The sequence below is a fragment of the Ranitomeya imitator genome, chromosome 6, assembly GCF_032444005.1.
Source record: "Ranitomeya imitator isolate aRanImi1 chromosome 6, aRanImi1.pri, whole genome shotgun sequence".
In the NCBI taxonomy this organism is placed as follows: Eukaryota; Metazoa; Chordata; class Amphibia; order Anura; family Dendrobatidae; genus Ranitomeya; species Ranitomeya imitator.
Genome location: NC_091287.1, coordinates 177,843,312 through 177,855,452, shown reverse-complemented (window position 1 = coordinate 177,855,452; position 12,141 = coordinate 177,843,312). Strand labels below are relative to the sequence as shown.

The 12,141-nt window shown below is 39.9% G+C and overlaps 1 protein-coding gene across 4 annotated transcripts in view; it reads right to left on the bottom strand.

Moving 5' to 3' along the window:
• COBL (cordon-bleu WH2 repeat protein) overlaps positions 1-12,141 on the bottom strand; it is a 641,622-nt gene that overhangs the window by 118,297 nt on the left and 511,184 nt on the right. For all 4 annotated transcript variants that reach the window (XM_069730332.1, XM_069730335.1, XM_069730331.1 and 1 more), the window contains one exon: positions 7,125-7,392. In XM_069730332.1, the coding sequence (XP_069586433.1) occupies positions 7,125-7,392 (268 nt within the window). The remainder of the gene's footprint in view (positions 1-7,124; positions 7,393-12,141) is intronic.

The window sequence follows — 12,141 nt, the reverse complement described above, 5'->3', positions numbered from 1 at the left end:
TTTTATATGTTGTGAAAAAAATCTCAGCAACTAGAAAGTCTTTAAAGTGCTGTGTCTCTCTTGGTGGAACCTACTTGCAGTATGTAATAACAGATGTCTATTATGAAATAAGCAAAACAGAGAATCCACGTCTTTTACCATTGTCTTGTAAGCTTGTCACCAGAATACAAGTCTCACGGGGCTCCGCGACAGAGAGGTTCCAGAGAACCGCAGCGCTCTGGGCCTCGTTCACACACAGTGAGCAGAAGCTCTTCTCCTGTATTCTGACCTGGCTGCTTTGTGCCAGCAGTGCAGGAGTTAACCTTGTTGCTGAGTTGCTGTGAGCTGGGTCTCTCAGCTGAAGTGGATTTTGTAATCTCCTCTTCTATATAGACCCAGCATATAATGGGGGCATATAATCTCATTCGGATGAATGAGGGGGATGAATGGAAAACAACGTTTAATACTCCAGAGGGACATTACGAGAACCTGGTCATGCCTTTTGGGTTGTGTGGTGCTCCTGCGGTATTCCAACGAATTGTCAATGATATACTTAGTCATCTGATAGGTAGGTTTGTGGTGGTATATCTCGATAACATCTTAATTAATTCTCCTGACCTTGAGTCCCATCAGGTTCATGTAAGGCAGGTCCTTCGGGTACTCAGGGACAATAAACTATTTGCCAAACTTGAGAAATGCATGTTCGCGGTCAAAGAGATTCCGTTCTTGGGTTATTTTTTATCCTCCACAGGATTTCGTATGGATTCGGCTAGGGTCAAGGCGGTCCTGGAGTGGGAGCATCCTGAGGACCTTAAGGCCTTACAGAGGATTTTAGGTTTTGCAAACTACTATCGCAAATTTGTTAAAGACTTTTCAGTAGTAGCCAAACCTTTAATAGATATGACCAAGAGAGGCACAGACTTCTCTGCCTGGTCCAGTGCTGCCTGCCAGGCTTTTGAGACTTTGAAGAAGTGTTTTTCCACTGCACCCATACTTAGGCTACGTTCACATTTGCATTCTGCCGGGCTGCATCGGGCGCAGCCGCGGCGACGCATATGTCATGCGCCCCTACATTTAACATGGGGGCGCATGGACATGCTTTGCATTGCGTTTTGTGACGCATGCGTCTTTTTTGGCGCACGCGTCTGGGCGCAGAGGACGCAGCAAGTTGCATTTTCTTGCGTCCAAAATCATGCCAAAAAAGGACACATGCGTCGCAAAACAATGCGTTTTGCATGCGTTTTGGTTTGCGTTGTGCGTTGCGTCGCCGACATAGCACCGCACAACGCAAATGTGAACGTACCCTAATACAGCCTGACATCACGCAGCCATTTGTGGTAGAGGTGGATGCCTCTGAGGTGGGGGTGGGAGCTGTATTGTCTCAGGGGATTTCTCCGAGTAAGTGGCGTCCATGTGCATTTTTCTCGAAAAAATTATCTCCTACTGAGAGGAATTATGATATTGGTAACAGGGAGCTGTTGGCAATTAAATGGGCATTTGAAGAATGGCGCCATTTTTTGGAGGGAGCACTTCACCCAGTCATGGTGATCACAGATCACAAAAATCTGTTGTATTTAGAACCTGCGAAGCGTCTCACACCTAGGCAAGCTAGGTGGTCTCTGTTCTTCGCCAGGTTCAATTTCTACATTACGTATAGGCCGGGAAGCAAGAATGTCAAGGCCGATGTGTTATCCCGTTGTTTTCCAGGAGGTGGGGATAACTGTGAGCCAGGTCCTATACTGCAGAAGGGTGTAATTGTCACCGCAATTAATTCGGATCTTGAGAGAGAGGTGGTAGAGGCGCAGGGGGATGCCCCAGCAGCCTGTCCTTTAGGTAAACTGTACGTTCCTGCTAATCTTTGACTTAGGGTTAACTCCTGCACTGCTGGCACAAAGCAGCCAGGTCAGAATACAGGAGAAGAGCTTCTGTTCACTGTGTGTGAACGAGGCGCAGAGCGCTGCGGTTCTCTGGAACCTCTCTGTCGCGGAGCCCCGTGACAACAAGGTTCTGTTTAAGGCTTTACCCCATCTAATAAGCTGATAGCATTTTCCTAGGATCGCTTTCTATAAACACTTGCTTGAAATGTAGAAGCTAAAGTGCTGGTTTAGCATTTTGTACCTTTCTAATTTTTCCCTGCACAATGGTGTTCCTGGAAACCTGTCTGTGCTGGGAACTGCAACCAGAACCATTTGAATGGTGCTGAACTACAATTCACTGCAGAGGGAGTTAACTGAAAAAAATTAACTGAAGTATAAGTTGGTATACATGCAAAATATAGGAACATGTTCACTCTGGCCATTAAACAGACAAAACTTAAGATAGAAACCAAATGAACATATACTCTGCTGTAAGTAAATAAGTTAAAGCAATAGTGTATATAAATAACATGGGGCACCTAGGAAAGACCGTTTTTGTTTAAAAAAAAGTGTAAAAGCCATCCCATCAACATCAAGGTGTACCCAAATCTGGACGGTCCTAATCTCTAATATTAGAAACAGTCATCATGACACATGATAAGGGTATAATATTATACAGTCATGGCCAAAAGTATTGACACCCCTGCAATTCTGTCAGATAATACTCATTTTCTTCCTGAAAATGATTGCAAACACAAATTATTTGGTATTATTATCTTCATTTAATTTGTCTTAAATGAAAAAACAAAAAAGAGAATGAAGCAAAAAGCAAAACATTGATCATTTCACACAAAACTCCAGAAATGGGCCAGACAAAAGTATTGGCACCCTCAGCCTAATACTTGGTTGCACAACCTTTAGCCAAAATAACTGCGACCAACCACTTCTGATAACCATCAATGAGTTTCTTACAATGCTCTGCTGGAATTTTAGACCATTCTTCTTTGGCAAACTGCTCCAGGTCCCTGATATTTGAAGGGTGCCTTCTCCAAACTGCCATTTTTAGATCTCTCCACAGGTGTTCTATGGGATTCAGGTCTGGACTCATTGCTGGCCACCTTAGAAGTCTCCAGTGCTTTCTCTCAAACCATTTCCTAGTGCTTTTTTGTGTCATTGTCCTGCTGGAAGACCCATGACCTCTGAGGGAGACCCAGCTTTCTCACACTGGGCCCTACATTATGCTGCAAAATTTGTTGGTAGTCTTCACACTTCATAATGCCATGCAAACGGTCAAGCAGTCCAGTGCCAGAGGCAGCAAAGCAACCCCAAAACATCAGGGAACCTCCGCCATGTTTGACTGTAGGGACCGTGTTCTTTTCTTTGAATGCCTCTTTTTTTCTCCTGTAAACTCTATGTTGATGCCTTTGCCCAAAAAGCTCTACTTTTGTCTCATCTGACCAGATATAATTCTTCCAAAACGTTTTAGGCTTTTTCAGGTAAGTTTTGGCAAACTCCAGCCTGGCTTTTTTATGTCTCGGGGTAAGAAGTGGGGTCTTCCTGGGTCTCCTACCATACAGTCCCTTTTCATTCAGATGCCGACGGATAGTACAGGTTGACACTGTTGTACCCTTGGACTGCAGGGCAGCTTGAACTTGTTTGGATGTTAGTCGAGGTTCTTTATCCAACATCCGCACAATCTTGCGTTGAAATCTCTTGTCAATTTTTCTTTTCCGTCCACATCTAGGGAAGTTAGCCACAGTGCCATGGGCTTTAAACTTCTTGATGACACTGTGCACATTAGACACAGGAACATTCAGGTCTTTGGAGATGGACTTGAGACTGCTCATGCTTCCTCACAATTTGGTTTCTCAAGTCCTCAGACAGTTCTTTGGTCTTCTTTCTTTTCTCCATGCTCAATGTGGTACACACAAGGACACAGGACAGAGGTTGAGTCAACTTTAATCCATGTCAACTGGCTGCAAGTGTGATTTAGTTATTGCCAACACCTGTTAGGTGCCACAGGTAAGTTACAGGTGCTGTTAATTACACAAATTAGAGAAGCATCACATGATTTTCTGAACAGTGCCAATACTTTTGTCCACCCCCTTTTTATGTTTGCTGTGGAATTATATCCAATTTGGCTTTAGGACAATTCTTTTTGTGTTTTTTCATTTAAGACAAATTAAATAAAGATGATAATACCAAATAATTTATGTTTGCAATCATTTTCAGGAATAAAATGAGTATTATCTGACAGAATTGCAGGGGTATCAATACTTTTGGCCATGACTGTACGTTAGGACTGTCCTGATTTGAGCACACCTTTACGTTTGTGGGATGGCTTTTACACTTTTTTTTTTTTAATCAAAAACTGGTTTACTAAGAACCCTACATTATTTATAAGCACTATTGCTTTTACTTATTTACTTACTGCAGGGTATATGTTAATTTTGTTTCTGCTTTGGGTTTCGTCTGTTTGATGACCAGTGTGAACATGCTCCTATATTTTGCATGTATACCAACTTATACTCCAGTTCATTTTTTTCGGTTAAGTTTCAGATTTATACACTCAGTGCAAGTAAGGGTGTGACCTCCCTTTCTTTGAGCTAGGAATTACGTTTATATAGCTTCCCATTGTTGGTTATCCATATTCAGGACTCGGCCCTCCTCGGCCCTTATTTACATTGACATCATTGTGACATATGGTAAGGTTTAAAATTAATATTAGAAGTTAGGAACGTCGGGATTCGGGTACACCTTGATTTTAGCTTTTCTGCTTTTTTTTTTTTAAAGTAAAAATGGTGTTTAATAAGTACCCTGTAATTTATATGCACTATTGCTTTTACTTATTTACTTATATATTCATTTTGTTTCTATCTTAAATTTTCACTGCAGAGGGAGGCGTAGGCACTTCTACACCAGTGCGGCAGACTCTTCGTGATCCAACATTGCTGACAATTATTTGAGAAAGAACGTTACAAATGATTGCTGATGTTCAGCCAATGTGACACACAGTAATCACTAGAAAAAGTAAGACATGAAGCCTCTTTAAATAGACAAGGGAATCAAACACAATCAAAAATGCCAAGTTGCTTTCCTAGCACTGTTAACACTTTGTTCTGCCATAAAACAAGGGACATATTGGTTGGACTGCATAAACATTGATGGCAGAGCTTAATGATTTGTCATGAATGGTGGGAATCTTTATGGTGGGAATCCTGCTTGCTTGTTTTTCTTACTTTTCATTCCAAATATATAAAACATTGTTTCTAAGTAGTGATGAGCGAATATACTCGTTACTCGAGATTTCCCGAGCACGCTCGGGGGTCATCCGAGTATTTTTTAGTGCTCGGAGATTTAGTTTTTATTGCCGCAGCTGGATGATTTACATCTGTTAGCCAGCATAAGTACATGTGGGGATTCCCTAGCAATCAGGCAACCCCCACATGTACTTACAGTATGCTGGCTAACAGATGTAAATCATTCAGCTGCTGCAATAAAAACTAAATCTCCGAGCACTAAAAAATACTCGGAGGACACCCGAGCGTGCTCGGGAAATCTCAAGTAACGAGTAGATTCGCTCATCACTATTTCTAAGTAATGTAAAAGTTAAATATGTATGACATAACTATTTAAAAATAGAGAAAGACAAATATATATGGGCTTGTGTAATGATGGCTCATCTATTTTAAAAAAGACATTTCCTGAAGGTGTGTCTTAAAGGGGTTGTCCGGTCTAAAAGGACAAGTCTACAGTCGGACTGTGAGGATTCCCCAGTATCAGCGCTGGAAACGGCGGTCATGTGCCCGCAACTATGGGACATAAATACTCCCAGCCAGAATCTGACTAGATTGTTTGTGGTCTTGCGCAACACACTTCACTTACATTAAGCGCGCTGGAAACAGTCTAGTCGGATTCTGACAGGGAGTATGTATATCGCATACTTATGGTCACATGACAGCCATTCCCGGCACTGACATTTCAGAACTTTGAACTTCTTCTGGTGAAGCCATTATTCAGCTGATATGAAGGTATGATTAGGGTTGCTGTAATGCTAAAAGATGACATTTCTTTTCATCTTCAGCTTTTTAGGAGAGGTCTGAAGGTTTTGATGTAAAATTGACTGATATTTGGAACAGTTCATACATAATTCCTTACACCTTAACTAAAGTCCCAGTTACAGCTGCTGAAAAACAACCTCAAAGCATAATGCTGCTTCCACCATGCTTCACTGTGATTATAGTGTTCCTTTGGTGATGCACAGTGTTGGCTTTGCACCAAATATACCTTTTGAAATTATGGCCAAAAAATTGAAATTTAGTCTCATCAGACCATGCTTTTGGCAGACTTGATGTTGGTTTTGACAAAACATAGCCAGACTTGGATGTTTTTCTTTGTTAAAAATAAAGGTTTTTGTCTTGCCAACTTACCCCAAAGGTCGGACAAATGAAGAATATCAGAGATGGTTGTCACATGCAGAACACAACTTTGCCAAAAATTCCTACAGCTCGTTTAATGGTTCTGCAAGCCTCTGGACAGCCTCCAATACCAATCGCCTAATTGTATTTTCATAAATTTTTGAGTGACATCCAGTTCTAGATAACGTAGCTATTGTGCCAAATTTAAGCAATTTCATGATGACCAGTTTCAAAGTATTCCAAGATATATCTTATGCCTTGGAAATGTTTTTGCATCCTTCTCCTGACATAACTTTTAACAATCAGATCCCTATGTTGTGTTATAATATGTTAATGGACCATGGCATTTCCTGTAAAATGCAACTAAGAAAATGTCAAGAAAATCCTACTAAAATAGCTGAACTTTATATTTGATTAAGCAGAATAACTTTACATTATGGCAGCTGTGTACTGACTACTATTTAACATGAGTATAATAAATGTGATTGCCTAATTCTGAACACAAAAACATCCCCAAATATAAGAGGGTGTCCACACTTATACAACCACATTATTAAAGTTTTGTTATTTTTACTTTCCCCATAAAATGATTTGTTTGTTTGTCAATGCATTTGTACAGATTATGGGTGACATTAAAGGAGGACAATGTTCTGAACAAAATCTTTTTCGTATGTTTATTTTTTACATGACAAAAACCTGTCATTTTAACAGGGGTGTGTAGACCTTTTATATCCACTCTATAATTCCATTTTTTTCTTTTCCCAAATAACCCATTTAAGCAAAGTGTGCAACATTCTGTTTAAAAATCATACAAAATTAAATACAATATCTTATATTACCATCAGATGTTTTTAAAGCATAAAATACCTACCTTGTATTTAGTCTCCATGAGTCGTCACTGTTAAAAGATCCAGCTCTGGCAGGGTGCACATTGCCTGTAGGGGTCTTGCATTCATTCAACTGTTTCTCAATTTTATCTTTTCTTTTGCTACTATGAATTTGCAAATCTAGTGAAGTGTTGTCTGATGGGGAGCTCACAATGCCTGAGTCCTCTCTGTAACTATTTACAGATCCAGCATCATCTGTTGTCAAAAGTTCCTCTGATGAAACACTGTTGCATAGAGATAAGTGTTTTTCACCTGCATGTTGATTTAATTAAAGAAAATGTTAGTAATGCTGATTAATATTTGAAAAAATAAAAATATTTGAAGAATATTGGACTATATGACAAGCAAAAATAGAACAATTGTGAGTACAAACTTGTCTTTACTACTTCAGATATTTACAATGCATTCTCAGTTAATAGATTGGACTCCATCCTTCAGAACCCTTAGGCTGGGTTCACACTGCGTTAGAGGCGTCCGTTAGACGGACTACGTTACACCGCGGCATAACCATAGTCCATTAACACCGCCATTAAGTCCTATGTTGGACGCATAATGGGCGTGCACTAGTGATGTGCCGTCATTGAGTGACGGACCCTGGGACGCGGGCTGCTGCGTTTCCGGGTCCATCACTGCTAGCGCAGATAGAGCATCTGCTAGCTCTATCTGCGCTAGCGCGAGGACATATCGGCACTTGCGTTAACAGCAGCCCGTTAACGTATGTGTTGAACGGGCTGCTGTTAACGCAATGTCAACCTAGCCTTATCTAGTAACCATAGTGCAGGTTGCCTACAAAGAGCATCTCCAGCCCTGGAGAACAAGGCAAGCAATGGATTTACCATAGGCAATATCTAATCATAATTTGTTTCTAAAAGAAATGCAACACATGTAAAATACACCAATTATAACAATTATCTGGTTAATTGTGTTCAATTACACCTACACAAGCATGATGATATCAAATCATAGTTCTACTTGGTCCATTTTCCCCATTTTTCTTACATATACACTTAAAGGTTAGTTGTAAGGATGAACACATACAGCTGAGGCCTGCAGACACACAACATTTAGTACCCTAAATTACATTACATCTAATAGCTGTTCATTTCTATTGTGTGTAATAAATCTGATCTTAGATGGCTACAGATGAAGTCCTAATGGGTCTTATGAGACAGTCATTTAGTAGCATTAAATCTCAGCAGTCTTGTGCTGCTGTGGTCTTTCCACTGTATTCCTGAACAATCACTTAATCCTCAAAGGAAAGAGCTGTTTCATCTGCAAGTGATTGTGCAGGAAAACCGTGGAAAGACCACAACGGCACATGACTGCTGCGATCTAAAGCTGTTACATAATCACTGATTGAGAACGCAACCTGATATAAAACTGCAGTATTAAATTAAAGTTTTAAGGTTTATTACACACTGTATAATGTTTTGTATATTACAATATTTTTTTATAGAATTTACAAAGCAATCTAAAGGTGATACATATAAATAATGTGTTTTTTTATGGTTTGTTACGTTACTTAAAGTGAATTTGTCAATATAATCATTCATCCAACGCTGTCTACTTGGGTATATTGGTCATAGGAAACTGAACAACATGATACGTTGATATCTGCTATATACGTTGATATCTGTATATCTGCTTGATATACGTTGATAGAGTTGTGCTCAAAAGTTTACATATACCCCAGCAGAATTTTTGCTTTCTTGGCCTTTTTTCAGAGAATATGAATGGTAACACCAAAACTTATTCTCCACTCATGGATAGTAGTTAGGTGATGCCATTTATAGTCAAACTACTGTGTTTTCTCTTATTAACTCATAATGACAACCCAAAACATCCAAATGACCCTGATCAAAAGTTTACATACCCCATTTCTTAATACCGTGTATTAACATCAACTAACTAACATCAATGACAGCTTGAAGTCTTTTGTGGTAGTGTGGATTATGTTCTTTATTTTCTCAGATGGTAAAGCTTCCCACTCTTCTTAGCAAAAAAGCCCCCTGCTTTTGTAAATTAATTGGCTGTATAGCATGAACTGCGCGCTTGAGATCTCCCCAGAGTGGCTCAATGATATTGAGGTCAAGAGACTGAGATGGCCACTCCAGAACCTTCACATTGTTCTTTTGTAGCCAATGATGGGTCGACTTGGCCTTGTGTTTTGAATGGTTGTCATGTTGGAACATCCAAGTACGTCCCATGCACAGCTTCCGGGCTGATGATTGGAAAATTGCCTCCAGTATTTGCTGATAATGTGCTGCATTCATCTTTCCTTCAACTTTGATCAAGTTTCCTGTGTCTTTGTAGCTCACACATCCCCGATCCACCTCTGTGCTTTACAGAAGGAATGGTATTACTTTCATCATACGCCTTGTTGACCTCTCTCCAAATGTAACGTTTATGGTTGTGGCCAAAAAAGTTCAATTTTGGTCTCATAACTCCAAATTACCTTGTTCCAGAAGTTTTGAGGCTTGTCTCTTGTTTTGCATATTGTAGGCGAGATACTTTGTGGCATTTGCACAATAATGGCTTTCTTCTGCCGACTCAACCATGCAGCCCATTTTTCTACAAGTACCTCCTTATTGTGCATCTTGAAACAGCCACACCGCTAGTTTTCAAAGAGTCCTGTATTTCAGCATATGTTATATATGGGATTTTCGTTGCATCCCGAACAATTTTCCTGGCAGTTGTGGATGACATTTTTGTTGGTCTACCTGACTGTGGTTTTGTTTTTACAGAGCCCCTGATTTTCCATTTATTAACCACAGTTTGAACGCTGCTGATTGGCATTATCACTTTCTTGGATATCTTTTTGTATCCCTTTCCTGTTTTATACAGTTCAACTACCTTTTCCCATATATTCATTGACAATTCTTTTGCTTTCCCCATGACTCACAATCCAGCAAAATCAGTCAATGGATGAAAGATGCAAGAGTCTGTCTGAATACCAGAAACTCACTCAGCTTTTATGCATGCACACTGATTACAAGTAAACAGGTCACAGGTGACATTCAAACCCATTTGTGTTAACTTCTGTGCATCTTATCAGGCCCAAATCACTAAAATAAACTTTTGATCAGAGTCATTTGGATGTTTTGGGTTGTCATTATGATTTAACTCCTTAACCCACAAAGGTGGTTTGCACGTTAATAACCAGACAATTTTTACAATTCTGACCACTGTCCTTTTATGAGGTTATAACTCTAGAATGCTTCAATGGATCCTGATGATTCTGACACAGTTTTCTCGTGACATACTGTACTTCATGATAGTGGTAAAATTTCTTTTATATTACCTGCACTTATTTGTGAAAAAAACGGAAATTTGGCGAAAATTTTGAAAATTTCGCAATTTTCCAACTTTGAATTTTTATGCCCTTAAAACACAGAGATACAGTACAGAGCAAAGGTTTGGACAAACCTTCTCAATTAAAGATTTTTCTGTTTTTTCATGACTATGAAAATTGTAAATTCACACTGAAGGCATCAAAACTATGAATTAGCACATGTGGAATTATATACTTAACAAAAAAGTGTGAAACAACTGAAAATATGTCTTATATTCTAGGTTCTTCAAAGTAGCCACCTTTTGCTTTGATGACTGATTTGCACACTCTTGGCATTCTCTTGATGATCTTCAAGAGGCAGTCACCGGAAATGGTTTTCACTTCACAGGTGTGCCCTATCAGGTTTAATAAGTGGGATTTCTTGCCTTATAAATGGGGTTGGGACCATCAGTTGTGTTGTGCAGAAGTCTGGTGGATACACAACGGATAGTCCTACTGAATAGACTGTTAGAATTTGTATTATGGTAAGAAAAAAGCAGCTAATTAAAGAAAAACGAGTGGCCATAATTACTTTAAGAAATGAAGGTCAGTCAGTCTGAAAAATTGGGAAAACTTTGAAAGTGTCCCCATGTGCAGTTGCAAAAACCATAAAGCGCTACAAAGAAACTGTCTCACATGAAACAGGAAAGGAAAGACAAAGAGTCACCTCTGATTCTGAGGATAAGTTTATCCGAGTCACCAGCCTCAGAAATCGCAGGTTAACAGCAGCTCAGATTAGAGACCAGGTCAATGCCACACAGAGTTCTAGCAGCATACACATCTCTACAACAACTGTTAAGAGGAGACTTTGTTTAGCAGGCCTTCATGGTAAAATAGCTGCTAGGAAACCACTGCTAAGGACATGCAACAAGCATAAGAGACTTGTTTTGGCTAAAGAACACAAGGACTGGACATTAGACGAGTGGAAATCTGTGCTTTGGTCTGAGGAGTCCAAATTTGAGATCTTTGGTTCCAATCACCGTGTCTTTGTGCGACACAGAAAAGGTGAACGGATGGACTCTACATGCCTGGTTCCCACTGTGAAGCATGGAGGAGAAGATGTGATGGTGTGGGGGTGCTTTGCTGGTGACACTGTTGGGGATTTATTCAAAACTGAAGGCATACTGAACCAGCATGGTTACCACAGCATCTTGCAGCAGCATGCTATTCCATCCGGTTTGCATTTAGTTGGACCATCATTTATTTGTCAACAGGACAATGACCCCAAACACATCTCCAGGCTGTGTAAGGGCTATTTGACCAAGAAGGAGAGTAATGGGGTGCTACGCCCGATGACCTGGCCTCCACAGTCACCAGACCTGAACCCAATTGAGATGGTCTGGGGTGAGCTGGACCGCAGAGTGAAGGCAAAAGGGCCAACAAGTGCTAAGCATCTCTGGGAACTCCTTCAAGATTGTTGGAAGACCATTTCTGGTGACTACATCTTGAAGCTCATCAAGAGAATGCTAAGAGTGTGCAAAGCAGTCATCAAAGCAAAAGGTGGCTACTTTGAAGAACCTAGAATATAAGATATATTTTCAGTTGTTTCACACTTTTTTGCTAAGTATATAATTCCACATGTGCTAATTCATAGTTTTGATGCTTTCAGTGTGTATTTACAATTTTCATAGTCATGAAAATACAGAAAAATCTTTAAATGAGGTGTGTCC